Source organism: Apteryx rowi, unplaced genomic scaffold (genome assembly GCF_003343035.1).
Source record: "Apteryx rowi isolate R43461 unplaced genomic scaffold, aptRow1 scaffold_883, whole genome shotgun sequence".
Lineage (NCBI taxonomy): Eukaryota > Metazoa > Chordata > Aves > Apterygiformes > Apterygidae > Apteryx > Apteryx rowi.
In genome coordinates, this window is record NW_020451186.1 from 154,585 (window position 1) to 170,510 (window position 15,926).

At 45.3% G+C, this 15,926-nt stretch overlaps 1 protein-coding gene across 1 annotated transcript; it reads right to left on the minus strand.

Moving 5' to 3' along the window:
• Window positions 1-1,719: 1,719 nt before the first annotated feature.
• LOC112977971 (C-C chemokine receptor type 8-like) lies at window positions 1,720-6,052 on the minus strand. The gene is made up of 2 exons (XM_026090954.1): window positions 5,902-6,052; window positions 1,720-3,651 (listed from the first exon to the last, which is right to left on the minus strand). Exon 2 carries the CDS (start codon window positions 3,640-3,642, stop codon window positions 2,587-2,589), a length of 1,056 nt encoding a protein of 351 aa, XP_025946739.1. The 5' UTR covers window positions 3,643-3,651; window positions 5,902-6,052; the 3' UTR covers window positions 1,720-2,586.
• Window positions 6,053-15,926: the final 9,874 nt, after the last annotated feature.

Genomic DNA, 15,926 nt, shown 5'->3' on the forward strand with positions numbered 1-15,926 from the left:
CCTTTTGAAAGGAAAAGTCCTAAGAATCTGTCATCTCGATCGACTAGAGATCAAGGGTACTGAGCTGTGCCTGAGCAGAGGATGGGGGTTTCGATCTACCTTTCGGAATTCTTAAATACTCGGACTTTAAATGCAGCAGTGAAGGAGGAGGAAGAGGAAGCTCTACAGTGAACCCAGCAAAACCTCCTTTTTGCCTTCTTCATTTAAAGCTTAACCTATCATTTAGGCTAAATTCTGCTACTGCTCCCCTCGCTGCTTGATTTCAGTGGAAGCTATGCGAAAGAGTAAGAGAAACCAAAGAGTTTGACCCTTGTCTTGTAACCCAGAGGAGCCCTAGTCTTCTGCTGGAAACACTGCTGTTTCAATGATGCAAGAGTATCTTTGATGCATTTTAGGTTTCCACTTGCAAAATTTCATGATGGCAGTGCCTGGTTTTGGTTGTTTTTTTTTGTTGGGGGGGGGGGAGAGGTTTGTGCAGTTCTTGACAAAACAAATTGGTCAGGGCAAATTGTTTGCTGTTTCACAACTGCTCAATTTCAATCAGGAAAAAAGATGCCAAAAAGCTGCTGTTTAGGACACAATCACTTCCTAAAACCTAGAGGCAGGACAGTCTCCACAGATACTCTATACCCTTGAAGGCAGCTCCTTGGTCCTGTAAATCCCATGCAGTCCAGACAGGACCAGCACCCCCTCTTTGATCAATGCCACCTTGCATCTTTTCCAGGCAGCCAAGTAACAAAACTTTCAGTTGCCAGTTTTGTGCTATATAAACTGCAGTGACACAGTTCAATGGGATAGTGTGAGGGGGTGAGAGCTGGCCAGAAAACTTTTCCATCCCCCCTTCTTCTCAAAATACCATATAAGAAAGAATATACATGAAACTTCTGTTTCTTCTCCCTTCCATTTTCACCTAGAGCATCAACAGGTAAGATAGTAAATTTTACTGCACATTTTAAACAGAATTATTTTTGCCCAAACACCAAAAGGGTCACAGGAGAAGGTATCTGACCCGAGATCCTGGCCTGTGTATCTTTTTAATCATTAAAGCGCCTGCACAGTAAGAAACACAGAAATATGTCAATAGAGGGCTTCATTTTCTAAATACCTAAAAGTCTTCAGAAAAGTAAAAAATATGATAATTAAGTTGCAGTGTATTTCTTACCCATTTGGGAAATAAAATCTAGAAATGTTAACTATCTCTTACAAATGAAAGAAGTCTTTGCTATCTTTCTTATATAGTTAGTGACAAGAACCATTTGGTACTAGGGTTGGAAACATATTTTAAATTCTTAGGAGTCAAAAAATAGATGCATTTATATTTTCAGAAGGAAAGATAAACTTTTTCTTACATTTTTTCTTACCCTAGAAAATACAGCCTTTAGCGATACCTAGGCTGTGTATTTCCCATAGTTTCAGGTAATCTCTTGTTAAACTTCTAAAAATTAGGTTGCAGGAATATTACCCCAACATAAATGTTATTTTTTTATTGCGAATTTTGGGGGGGATTTTGAGAACAAATGTTGCTTAGCAGGAAAGTGGAGACAGGCCCTTTTTTTGCTGGGAAGCTCCAGGGCACCTCTCAATTCCATCAGATGTATTTTACAGGACACAGACTGAAAATCAGTAAGAGCATCCTTTCTTCATTTTAATCGAGGATTGCAGGTCCCTGGAAAAACTTTCAGCAGCCAAGACATACAAAGGTACAGTTAATACGTTTTATTCAAGAAAACATTTCTAAAATGGCAGAAAATAACATATGGAGAAAGAGACTCTGAGCTGATGTGATACATGCTATTTTGTGATATTTACATTTGACAGCAAATGGTGAGGGCACAGAACTGGAGGACCACCACCTCCATAGAGAACACAGACTAGCAGACTGTGTTGGTGTTGACATATTCAGCTTRTATAGGCTACAAGTAACCAGTGTAGGGAACAGCTGGAGGTGTTGATTTGCTGTTTTTGAAGGCGTTGCAGTGAAAGGCTGCTCTGGGCGGCAGTGGCTCCAGGGACCCCCAGCCAAGACCCCAGGAGCTTCCCACAGAGAAGCGACAAAGGCTCAAGCTGAGTTGCCCCTTTGTTCGGGAGCTGAGGCAAAGGGAGGGAGTGATGATGGTGGCTAAGGTGATTCCCTCTTTGCAATACAAAGTAAGACCATATCTGTCCCCTTCCCTGCCTCCCAGAGGAATGTCCCACTCCAATCCCAGGGATGTAGRGATTCACATATGAAACAGCTCCTGCAAGTCAGAGCATATTTGGGAGTGAGGCAAAAGCAATACTTTCATCAGAGGAGAAAATATGTACTAGAAGAAGCACCCTGTTTGCTTAAGTATATTAAAAAAATTCTAAAACTTATTTAAAGATTACTCTTGAGCAAGCTTGGAGGGTTGCCATCTTATGAATGTGCTGGTGGTCATAGAAAATTAACGCTGCGGCTGACTGCACAGTATTTCACAGCTCATCCCAAGAGGAAGTATGCATATGCTGGGTCACCCCAGGAGGATGCCACACACATGGTATAGCCTACGGGACTGTGTCAGTGCTTAGGGCAACTACTCCCTCCAGAAGAAGGTAGCCCAGGGTGGTTTACAGCATCCCTGTGCTGTCAGAGCAGCCGGAGAGCTGGGTGGGTGCYGAAAATGACTGACCAGACACAACGCCTCCAGCAGTACTCGAGAAGAGACGAACACAGGACTGAAATATTCCTTTAAGATGGGCCTTGAACATCACCCCAGCAAATGCATAGATCATGGGGTTCAAGCAGCAGTGGATGAAGGAAACCGTTTCAGTCAGCTGCAGGGTCAGGGCTATCCAGTAGCTCACCTTGCAGTCATTGATGAGGTACAGGCTCTGCAGGGAGTCTAGGAATAGCGCGATGTTGAAGGGAGCCCAGAAGAGGAAGAAAACAATGACAATGATGAAAATCATCTTGATTGCCTTGATCTTGTTCCGATTTTTGCATTTTTGCAGGTTTTTCAGTATCTGGGCATAGCAGTAAACAAGGATGCTGAGGGGAATCAAAAGGCCCAAGATATTGGTTACAAACTGAGACGCAACCTTCCAGGTATTGCCACCTGGGGGATATGTGGGGACACACTGCACAGACTGCTCAATCTCCAGCTGCTGGTTGAACACGATGTTGGGTACAGAAGCCAAGCCAGCCACCAACCACAGGATTAAACTGATAATTATGCCACAAGAGGCCGTCCGTATCCTCACAGCGTAGACAGCATGGACAATTGCTATATACCTGTCTATGCTCATGAGGGTTATAAAGAAAATACTACTGTAAAAACCTGTGTAATAAATGCCAGCTGTTATCTTGCACATAGCAGTGCCAAAAACCCACTGGTCTGAAGCATAGCGGGCTTGGAAAGGGAGAGGCAAAACGAAGAGCATATCAGAGACCGCGAGGTTCAGCAGGCAGACATCAGTCATCGTGGTCAGCCTCTTCCTGGTCACAAGAACCCAAAGGACCAAGGAGTTTCCCAGGAGGCAGAAGATGAACACAAGGCAGTAAAGGATAGGCAAGAAGAGGGATTTAAACCTGTGAAAACTATTTCCTTCATCGCACGGAGCAGTGTTTTCATCATATGTATAGTCATATTCCGTTGTGCCGGGGGACTGGCTCGTGGGATTCATCTCGGATACCTGYGCAGGAAAGAGTGAGAGGTGAAGGGCTGGCTCTTCCGGCACAGGTCTCCCAGGGTGCCCTTCGGCCCCGCTGCTCTGTGCCGCCTTGGGCCAGCAGGTCAGCAGGGGGGACCACAGAAGGTGGCCTCCGGCTCGCTGGCTAGGGCAGCCCTACTACCCAGTGGCTCCGCTGCAGTCACTCTTGTGCATGCATCAGCGTGAGCCCCAGGACACTAGGTTCCCCCAAAACCACCACCATGCCAGCGGGTTAGCCCCTCCTCATTATAGTGAGGGGGAACAATTTGTGGTCCGAATAGTTATAACAGTGCAAAATGGTACAAAACCTGTGCCTGATCTAAGAATCTGGGTTTCCTTGGACTTGGCATGGAGAACAGGACTTTCTTACCTGTATCACAAAGACCCTTATAAAAGTCTCCATCTCCTGACTACAGAAGCCACTGTCTGTCACCATAACCACAGTTTTAGCTGAGCTGGTCAGGGCCAGACACCAGCAGTGCAGAGACACATACATTATTTTTTCCACGAGCTGGTGCAGAAGGGCATCCAACAGCAGCTGTGGTAGTAAGGAGCTCATGGGGCTACATGGCACTACTTGCAGTGCTGAGCGCCATGCTGCCAAGCGAGGCTGCCACTCGTCTCTGAGTTAGCTGGTGTAAAGCTCGGCTGTGTCTACTGACATAAAGCGGCAGTTTCGAGCTCCTATCTGTTTTGCCCAACTTCAGTTTTCTAGTTTAGAGAAAGCCAATACAATTTGCAAGGGAGAGGATCTCGCTTTGTAATTTCTGAAGAATTACAATGAATACAGCTTTAAAATATTCTGACCTGTTTTCCAAAAGTGAGTCAGTGCTTTAGCCACCCTGTTTTTCAGCTGGCACCTCACGGCCACTGCAAAAGGGGATCTGATCTGCAGAGTTAGGTGTTTGTACTTTAAGAAGTATTGGCTCTTTTGAAAGACAGAATTTCAAAGGAGTTTTGCTTCTCACTTCTAAAGAACTTGAATGTTCGTTTGTGTATTTCACCTATGTTATGCCTGCTCTTAGAAGAACTTAAAATACACCGGCAGACAGAGAGAAGTGTTATTTTTACAGAATCGTTGGTAGTAATCATTGCTGTTAACAGTAGCAATAACAAGAATGACAGCGATTAATTCATTAAATGTAGAGCATGTGCTCCCCTGAGTTAAAAACTGCAGTTAGACTGCTCAGGTGAATGGAAAGTGAGATAATGGTGAAAATGATCTCACTCAAGACACATTTTCATATTGAAAAGGAAGAAATCAGAATCCACCCCTTCTAGCCTGGCTGATCCACCTTGTGCAGGGAGAGAGGAAGATCCAGATGTGCGGGAGAGGGGTGCTGGGGCCCRTATTTGTCACTGCTCCTGGTGCTGATGTTGCTTATGCCGCAYTGAACTGCCTCAGCTTTCCCCGCGGCACCAGGACTGTTTCCACCAGTCAATAYGTAATGTAGAGAAACCTGTTACAAATACAGCCCTCAACCCTACAAAGTTCTTTGTTTAGGAAAAATGAATAATGGGAGAAAAGCAGTGCTGCAATCTACACTGAGAGTATAATCCTGTGTAAAAATTTCAGCTGTACACAGGACATACCTATTATTAACTTCAATTTTGTTTTGATGCATAGACCCCTAAATATCAAGATGTTGAGTCACATGATAATGACTGTTTATACAGCATGTCATGGGTAGAAAAGTATATACTGCTAACTCTTTTCATCTTTTTTTTCATGCATGATGGCCAGATACACTGTGATTGTAAGCCTCCCAGCAATAGGCTTGCTTTTCTGAGTTGCTTGTCAGAGGACCCTAAAAAGCAGTCTATAGATTCAACAGCAAAAAGCCAAAAATGATCAAAATATAATGAATATTGATATACAGATGGAATAGATATATAATATATACATTTATAAAAGGTGCCTCTGAGTTTGGCATAATTCAAAAGTGATTTTCCTGGGCTGCACAGAGACTGGAGATGCTCAACCTCGGATATTCAAACTGCCTTCACRCTGTTCAAGCCATCTCTTCCTTTGACAGCTTACTCCCAGAGTACAGCCTTTTCCATTTTCTCCCCTCTCCACGTCAGTTGGCCCAAACAGTCAAAGTGAAAAATCAGCTCTCCAAACAGTATCAAGAGAGACGTAACTGTTGCAGGTCTCTCTGCAGCTTACCAAAATTACCAGAATTAGCTAGTTATTTTCAAGGTAGCACATTAAATATGGATGGATGTTACCTTCGACTTGGCAAGATGCCGTCGCTCTCCCAGCTGGTCCTGGTCCCCTTCTCCTTCTTCCGTGTCCGTTCCTCTCTTGGGTGTGGGTGTTTGCACGAGGTTTATTCCATTGCTTGCGGAGACGGTTGAGATGTGGTGTTTCGCAAATGTTGAATGGGCAGCTGCTAGTTACAGAAGAGTTTTTGAGACAAATAGAGGGCTTCGTAGCTGAGGTAAACAGGAAAAGAGATGAAAGGGCTTATAAACATGTTCTGTGAAACAAAAATCAAATATGACTTTCTTTGAATACTGTAAAGATAACACGTGAACAGGTCCTTTTAATGCAAGTTTGCTTAAACCCTCCTTCCTCACAGCCACCCCTAATTTAAGCAACCCCTAATTTAAGCAACAAACAAATTTAAAAGTTCCTGTGTCTCCGTCAGAGAACATGTATGGCTGGCCACATGTAATGCTAGATCCTAATAAATTTGTATAGATCCATTAAGTTCAATAGCTTTGCAATTCTTTTCAGCAGCTGGTATATAATTTCCAAGAAGCATATYTGGGGTTTTTTTTCTTTTCTTTCAGCTGATATCAACCTGTATACTGCAGACTGGTTATGTCCATTCCTATTTGTAATGTATTAACTTTCTGAGCAGACTAAGGACTAATAGCTACCTATACATCTTTCCAGTCATTTTTCAAACAGACTTTATTTAAATGGATATATTTCAGAGTGTCTTTGCTCCTCTGTTTTTTTTTAAAGTACATATTAGTGCATTTAGGACACGTGTTCAGGGACAAAATATTGAAACAAAGACAGGCTTGAATTTTTTTTTTATATAATTACTTGAAATTATTTTTGTTTTATGTAATACTGGAAATTATGATGGTGATGATGATAAGTCAGTCAAATGATACGCTTTCATCCATCAATCTCAACGATTGGTAAGCACCATTTTCCTAATATGTAGAGGCACAGAGAACCCAAGTGATTTGCCTAGGAGCCCCAAACAAGTATGTGGCAGATCTGAAGTATGACCATTATTAGTTATTAACCAGTTCTCTGGTAGCGGCTAGCGGCTCCAAACAAAAGTAGCTTCCCAGCCTGCTGGCTGTTGCATAAATGAGCAGTAAAAGGCAGCCCCAAGGAACAGAAGAACTAAATACTTCAGACAGACAAAAAAGAAGTGAGCAAATGGGCTCGGAAAAAAAGAAATAACCTTATGAAGGACCTGGCAGCAGTCAGTAGCAGTGTCAGAAAGAAGAGCCCAGTCCTCCRAGATATTCAAAATGCTGCCAGTCACCATGGCAGCGTCCTGCCTCCAACCACCTGGTTAGTTTTATTACCTAAGAGAGACCAGTTCCCCTTTTTTCTTTTAATTTTGTGAAGAATTAACTTTTGGGACATTATTTTAGTATAAATTTGTTTTATTTTATTCTCTACTGTGTGATGAATAGTAGGTCAGTAGTATGTCCTGGCATACAGTACAATGTAATGTAACTACATTATATTTACACTTACGTTTTAAAAATCAGTAAGGTCAGCTGTCTTTATTTCTTCTCATGATTGAAACATTTTATTTTTCCAGTTAAGGATGTCACTTTTTATTTGTTATTGGAGGCTTTGTGCATTGGTTTGGCTGGTAAGTTATTAACACATATAAAAAAAATTAAATGATAGTTTCACACAAAGCCTATAACAGAATGAAAGCTTCTATTAAAGATATATCTGCATGTTAAAACACTTAGACTTATAAAATGAAAAAATCTTTTTTTCTTGAATTATTTTTTATTAAATTTATGATTTTTGCAAGAAGATTTCAGTTTAGTCAAAACATGTTTTTTTTAATCAGGAAAAATTCCTGCCATGTATTTTCACCAGCTGCAATCCTAAATGGCTGGGCAAAATGAAGCATGAAGCTGCAAGAGTAAGTAGGGGTAACAGAAGAGGAAATGCTACATGTGTTGGAGAAAGCTCAAGCAAGCAAGAAGGTGGTGTGAAGGAGATATGCAGGACCTTGAAGGCAAGGCAAAGCACCAAACTAAAAGTGAAAAAAGACAAGATACGAGTGAAGATGGCAGCTGCCATGGCTGGAAGAAGGCTAATCGCTGTACTTTGGGCAGACCAGAGAGGACTGCAGTGTGGATACGGGTAAGAATTTGGTCATAGGGAGAGGAAGGAAAAAGTGTGGTGGTGGTACTGTTTTGGAGGGAAATAACAGAATTATAGAGTCTGAGGTAACTTTTTCAAGAGCACCCTTGCTGCATTTTGACAAGCGATAGACACAGTCAAGTCCCTGGCCCTGCCTGGCCTTTGGAAAGGCCACTTCTGGCGTGGATTATGTTCCCAATGCACAACAGTCCTTTGGGACATTTAACTCCTTGTGAATAATGAAGGAAAATTCATTAAAGTGGATGGAGTATGTGATTTTCAAAGGCAACATAAGGAAGGGAGTGAAGAGGGGGTTTGAGGATGAAAATGAGGCTTTGGAAAGGTGTTGTCCAGGACAGGGAGATAAGAGGGGGATCAGAAGTGGAGGCTCGCAGTAAAGGGGTAGATTTGGGAACTGTTGGCAGAACGGATGATAATTCAGATGATGAAAACTAAGGAAGATGCTGGCAGGGGCAGGGGAGAACCAGGGGCAGATGTGATTGCTGCACAGGGCATTCGTGAGGGGGGTGTCCCGCATGCTGGCACTTTTGCGGGCGATGCTCCCTCTTGACCCTGCTCTCCTCCTCCAGCAGCTCCCGGGGACAAGCCTCCCTCCCTGTCATGCCGGAGAGGCGCTGCAGAGCCCTGTGGCTCTCAGTGCGCTGGTGCCCCATCCCACCTGCCTCTCCCCTGTGTGCCAAGCCCCAGTCCGCCGCCTCCCGTGGGCATCCTGCATGCCTCCTTACAGCGGCTGGGGGACTGGTAGTTTGGGGCTGAGCCTGGGCGCACAATGTACTGCTGGGCCGGAAGGTGTAAGCGATGAAAAAAACACCAGTTTGTTTGCCGGTGTGGATGATGAAAGCAGTAGGTATGCCAAACTTGTCCGCAAAGGCATCGAAGAGGATATTTGAGAGGGTGGGTGTGCATTTCTGATTTTCTCCACCATCAGTCAGGCTGTAATAACCTAATTCCCTGACAATTCTTTTCATTTGAGTGGTATTCACAGTATACAGAGTTACAGAAGAGCCACCCAAACTAACAGGGATTTTCTACTGAGCTGTCAAACAGCCCTTTGAAGTTCATCTGAGGAAGATAAGAAAGCAGAAAATGTGGTAAACCAATAAGAGGTGGTAAGAAGCAAACACAGAAGTTAAAGGTCGCCTGTACTTGAAAGAGATGAACTCAAGTGGAAAGAGGTAAAAAGGGAGGCGGCAGGGCAACAGGAAGCGCAGAGCCCATCCGAGAAGAGTGGCAGGGAAGAGCTTGGCTCAACCTAGTAAAGCAAAGCTGGAGAAGGGATATGTTTGCTATGCACAAGCAATGCAGCGAAGAAACAGGGAAAAAAGGAGAGATGTTTAAGCTGATAGAAAGCATTGGCATGAGAGCAATATTTATGCAATAAGCATTATTGCAATATAAGCAATATAAGTTGTCCGTGAGTGCCCTTGGGCTGAAGGAAGTCTGTTAGCAGGACGCTGGGGCTGTGGAGCAACCTTCCCGCCAGAGCAGAGCAGGCCAGCTGATCTAAAACAGACCTTCGTATGCATGCAAAGAGGGCGTCTAATCAGGGGCTCTCACAGCAGGGGATGGGACAGCAGGCACCACTCCCAYACTGGACCTCGGGATGCTCCTAAGGCGCTGGGTGGGAGCTTGAGGGCAGGGAGGTCTCAGATCTGTTGACTAAAAACCCGCCTGAAATACACCCTAGAGCTCCCTCCTCCAGCAGCCCTTGCTGCTGCCTTGCAGAGTCACTCTAGTTGTGCTCAGCTGGACAGTAGTATCAGTATTTGCACCTTCTCTCCATACTTTTATGGGCTTTCCTGTGAGATAGAAATATCTTACAGCAAAGGCAACCAAAAAACAACAGAGACTTCTGGTATCTCCTGTGCTCCAACCTGTGGCCAGTTTGGGTGCAGGCTCCATGCCATGTGCTGTGCTCCCTACACCCAGAGCTAGGTTTGTAAGGTGCAGGAGAAGAGAGCCATGTGACATCACCATTTTAGTGAAACACYCAATGTACAAGCATCTAGTCACAAGTCAGGCTGGACACAGGTTAAAATCACAGGGGAAATTTCACTGTAGGAGGAGCCTTCTGGTTTRTCTCAGGCTTTCTCAGTGGGTGTTAATGAAAACCTGAACCTCTGGGCAGGCTGCAACAGCTACAGCTGCCCCGGTCAGCCTTAGGGGCAGGGACATCTCACACCATTTGGCTTTCTGTGCCACGGTTCACACTTCCACTTTAGTTGTGCCTGCTGCCCATGCCTCCACCAGAATTCTTGTATTTAGCCTAAGCACTTTGACATTATGGTCCTGCTGTTTTATCTTCTGTCAGAATAGTCATTTCAGTGGAGAAAAACCACCACAGACAACATGTCATATAGCTGAGGACTATGTCTTCCTAAAAGTGACCACCATGTCACTTTTCCTTCCACTCCTCCAAGCTATTCAGATGCCCAATGCTCCACCATAGCCCCATTTTAAAGGGAAAGGTCGTGGCATTTGCCAAAACGAATCTCACAGTGAGGTGGCTAGCCTTACGAGATTTAAATCCTCAGCTCCTACAAACAGGCATATTCACTGACACCGGGGGACCACGAGTGCACACTAGCTCAGCCCTGACATGACTCCCAGAGGCATTTTTTACCTCATGCCACCACTGCAAATCCTGAGCCTTGGGGTGACTGCCAGCTTAGCTGCCACAAAAATGCTATTGTCTTCTTTTGTCAAAACCTCTCCTTCCTCCTACAGATCATGTAGGCAAGTCGAGTTTGAATGCAAAAAGGAAACTGCGGTCATGCCAGAAAGCACTGCCAGAAAGAACTTGCTTGTGGCCTCCGGAGTGATTGCTTGCAAGCCCTGATACCACTCTAGCCATTTGGCCAGGCTTGTGCGAGGCACCTTTCTGACACTGCGGACGTACTCAGGTGTTGGGTTAGCAGCGGCTGGGAAAAGACTAGAATAAAAACAGAGTAAGATACCCTACCCTGTGGGAGATTTACCAAGACAAGACTATTTCCTGAATCAGCCTGCTCTTGCAGCACCCAGCGGGCCTTGAAGCGATGCTCTGCTTTCACCAGTCTCAGAACAGTGGTACACAGCCCATTCAAGCGCTCTTGTCCAAGAATAGCACTTTCCTCTGCCTTTACTTGACAGTGTACTAACAAACAGCAGCTTCTTAGTCAAAATGAGGGCTTTCCCTTTTAAATCAGCTGTCCTTCACAGCTCAAAAGGTGGCTAAGGGCTTTCTCTGTCATATTTGAAGAGGAGTAAAGAGGTGACAAATATTTCAGTGGAGGGGAAAAAAAAACAAGGTTAACCACAGTTGGAGGTGTGTGATGTTCAGGAGAGCTGGGTGGCTCCGCTACAAATGGGCTGTAAAATTCCAGCAGTCTTTACTGTTTATGGGAAGAAAAATGTCCACATTTTGGCTTTGCAGAAGGAGAAGGCAGAGGCCAGGGGGTTGGATGCAAGCCCATGCTCCGCATGGCAGCAGCATGGCAGCGCAATGCTGGCTCAAGGCACAGTAGCACCTAGGGCACATCTCCCACCCCAAATTCCTCCTCCCTGCCCTCTCTCTCTGCCCCAGCTCCCCTCTTCCAAGGGTCCCTACCGCTGCCGCGGGCCAGCAAGCGCCCTTCCTTGGCAGAGCACCCAGGGCTCGCAGTGCGGGGCTGCCTGCATGGTAGGGGAGGAAACCCCGCCTGAGGAGCTGTATTTTGGGGAATCATTGACTATTTTAAGTTAGCAACACAACGCTTGGATCTATCAGCAGCAATCAACATGCAGGATTAGTACGACTGCATCATTTTAATCAGAATTGTTTAATCAGCCCAATGCCCCGTGTGGAGGTAAATATATGTATAAATGTGCCATACAGCAGAATTACTTATTTCCCTTTCTTAAGGGGGATAACTCATATTCATAGGGCTGTGCACAAAGAAGCAGGAGAGATTTTGGAGGGCGGTGGTGTTTTTTTTCCATCAAAAGGGTACATTTGGGCTGACTAAAATATTTCCAAATGTACCAAACTGTTTTGGGGAAATCCCCCCCATTACACTAAAGGAAAAATTATGAAGAAGTCACAATATTTTATTCTGGCAAGTTCCAGACAAAATGTTACCATTTTTTGTTTTTAAATGTGTCATTTTAAAATATAACTTTTTTTATAAATAACCTCTTCTTCTAACCTTTCTTCCTCAAAAATAAACAGACACCAAAACTTCAAAAAATTTCCAGTAGAACTAAGATGTGTCTGTTTTGCTCTGATAGCAGATAGAGGTTTTTTGATTTCTTTTCAGCTTTGTCAGCATAAATACTGATTTAGCTCCAGTATTACTTTTAAGTGGAGTTATATTACTGTAACAAAGCATTTATGTGTGCAGATGAAATTGTCTGAAAAGAAAACCCTATTTGTTGTTTCTCTGGCTATCTCTACTGCAGCAGATGCTCAGTGCAGAGAAAAAAGTTACAAGCCAGACAGTTCTCCAAAAACTGTCACTGAGTTTATTCAGGAGAAGCAGCTGAAGGCGCTTTGTTTTGTTTGGATCACCTCACTCTGCTTCCCACTCCGCCTTGCACCGCTGCCATCGAAGCCTTGCGGATGACGGCCTYGACAGCTGCAGCCTTGCACAATCGCTTAGTTTCACCAAAGCAGAAATCTGTGCATTGCAAAGCTTCCAGCACAGTAACTCATTCATGATAATGCGAGCAGAGAGCAGGATTTTCCCACTCCTGTGTTATGACAGGAAAATTGTGGAACAGAAATAAGTCAGCAAATACATCCCTGGCATATGACATCTCTGAGAATGAGACTCTTCTCTATTCATCCCTAATCCGATGCTCCTTTTCTCACACTGAAGCACTTAGGTTTTAAGCTTCTGCTCTCCTGCACCTTCTGTATGCCAGTGCATGGGCACCTCTCAGGTTAGCATCTTGCACTGCTTTGCCTAAGGCTGGAGAACTGTGAAGGATGCAAGCAAGAATGAATAAAATAGTGAAATCATAGAAAATGGGGCTGGCTGAGACCTCATGTGATCATGTAGTCCATTCTCTGGCTTGAAGGCAGGGTCAGCGCCCCCCCCCCCCCATCATCCCTGCCACATGGTTGTTAAACCTGCTCTTGTGACTTCTGCTTTTCCCCTGGCATGGATAGGCCACAGCTTCTCCTTATGCTCCATCCCAGTGTTTTTCTAGCCCCACTCCTAGAAAATTTATCTTAATCTAAAACTCCTTTGGTATGATTTAAGTCTATTACTTGTCTTATCCATAGTAGATCAACTGCTACTCTCTTCTAGCTACTTCTACATATTTGAAGATCATGATCCCCTTCAATCTGAAGAGCTCAAGTTCCATCATTTTTTTCCTTTTAGGTCATGTTTTCTAAATTGTTAATCATAGTCTTTGTTTTCCTTTGGCAGATGTCCAGTTGTCCTTAATCTTTTTGCATTACAGTGCCCAAAACTAGACATAGCACTCCAGCTGAGGCCTTAGCCCAGCAAAGCCAACTGGAAGAATCATCTCATTGTGGGAGCTGGCTTTTTTTCGCAATAGTGTAGCACCATTGATTCATGCTCCTTTTGTGCTGAACTCCAGCCTCCAGATCCTTTTCTGTAGAAATGCTGCCTTCCTCATCCTGTATTTGTGGTCTTCACTGAATATGCCCAAGTGCAGAACTGGGTATTTGTCCTTAATGAACTGCAACCCATCATTTCTGGGCTATTATTTAACTTGTGAAGGTTACTTTGAATGACCATCCTGTCCCCCAGTATGTTTGCAGCCCCTCCCAAGTTGGTGACATGTCCAAATAAATTAACAAAAATATAAACAGCCCTTCACCCAAATAATTCATGACCAAGTTCACTAGTACCGGGAGACAGTACAGTCCTAACTGCAGAATCCCATTCAGTGCAGTTCTCCCGTCTGGCAGAGACCACAGAGAAGATTAATTTTCTAACTGCTTGTGCACCCACCTACAAGTTTCATTCAAGTAACTTAGGAAATGGATGTATTAGAAACACTCAGAAACTTTACTAATTCACAGATATATGATACCACTGCTTTGCCATACTGGCATGAAGATGTAAATTAGATTAATATGACATAGCTGCTTCTTGACAAATCTTTATTGTCAAGAATAAAGATTACCTTACCCTTTTCTGATTTTCTTGCAGGCTGCTTACTCCTTCTAGTGCTTTTCAGGAACTGAAGTTAAACTCACTGGAATATAATTCCCTCCTTTTCCTCCTTAATCTTCTTTAATAACAGTTACTGTTTGCATTTTTCCTACATCTCGCATCAAGGGTAGATGCTAACAGTTTCAGCATTGCTTCAGCCACCCATCTCTATGTCCTATAGTGAATTTCTTCAGGTTCACCTGATGTGAAAACGACTAACTTCCCAAAATACTGTCTTCCCTTTCCTCCTCTGTTGTAAACCTTTGTTTTCACTGCCAGACCATCAAGGCTAGTTGTGTGAACTGGCTGACCAGCACTCACCAGAAGAGCGTGGCAATGGCCATACTGGTGCAGAGCAAAGGGCCACCAGGCCCAGCTCCCTGCCCCAGCAGGGGCCAGTGCTGGGTAGAGAAGAGCAGGATTGCTGAGGCCAGGCAGGGTGATCCTCTTCCTGCTACACTTGCCAGCCCCTGCACCATGCGTCATCAGCGAGAAGGATGTCCTTTCCTTCTCATGCCAGCAAGGGGTTGTGCAAGACTGTCCTTCACCCTCATGAGGAGAGGACAGAAGTGAAGGGTGGAGGGTATTGCCCTCACCTGGGTGAGTGCCGGCTCCATTCAGGCAGGGACTTGGTGAGCTGAGTGCCCCTTGCCTCCAGCCACTGCTTCCCGAACATTCCCTGTGCCCTGGCAGATCTCGCACATGGAGCACCATCACTTCCCAGCCGCGGCACAGCTCTGCTTCGGGCTCCTGAGGGGCAGCACTGTGGCACGTCATGCTTTCAGTCATCAGAGACCACCAAAAAAAATACCACACCTCTGAGACTCAACCTGCCTGCCAAGGCTCAGTACTTTCTCCTAGGGGCTTTTTGACCTTCCAGTTGTGAAGGGATAGGGATCGGGCAGGATTCCTCCCATTGCAGTGACACCTCATCCACCACCAGCTGCGTAGCACAGTGCAAAATCTTTTGGCTACACAAATACTGGTCAACCCTGCAGAGCTGAGGACAGGGTGATGGCACTAAATCACCTGCATGGTTGAATTGTTAGACTGGTTCCYAGTCTGGCTTTGGCTTGGTCCAGCCTGCACTCTGTGCCCCACGGGAGCACCCATGCGTGGTGCCATGCCATGCCGCAGATCCCTGGCACGTTCCCAGGAGGCTGCTGCGCCTGCCCAGCCCTGTGCATGGTGCCAGTGGCATCTCCGTGGAGGATTCACCGCCGCGCTGATGTGGTTATGTGGCTTCTGTTTCCAGGCCTGCCTCGAACCACGCTCGCCTGGCATCTCTGAGGAAGCAGGAAGCTGCCGCCCCACATGGCTGCCCTCTTGGGTGCCCTTGAGGAAATCCCCTGGCAGATGTGCACACTGCCTCTGCCCACAGCTGCCTCTCTGGCACCACACCGCTCTAGCCAGAGCAGCCTGCTGGGGAAGCAGCTCTGAAGGCTTGTCAGGTCATAAAAGGAAACTGCTAGGCTTGTAATGTATGAAACCATGCTCTCAAAACGGGGAAGGTGGGTGAGGTCTGTGTGGCTGAAGAATTGCCTGGTGACTGAGGAGACCTGGAGTCAAACCTGCTCTCTGACCCAGGCAGCAGGTCGCCCTTGGAGGGGCCGTGGGGGCTGCAGTGAAGCCTCCCCGGGGCAGGCTGCTCTGCTGCCTTGCTTTTGGTGAACGAGCCTCGTGCAGCAAAATCTGGAGAACGGTCCCGTCCCATCTAG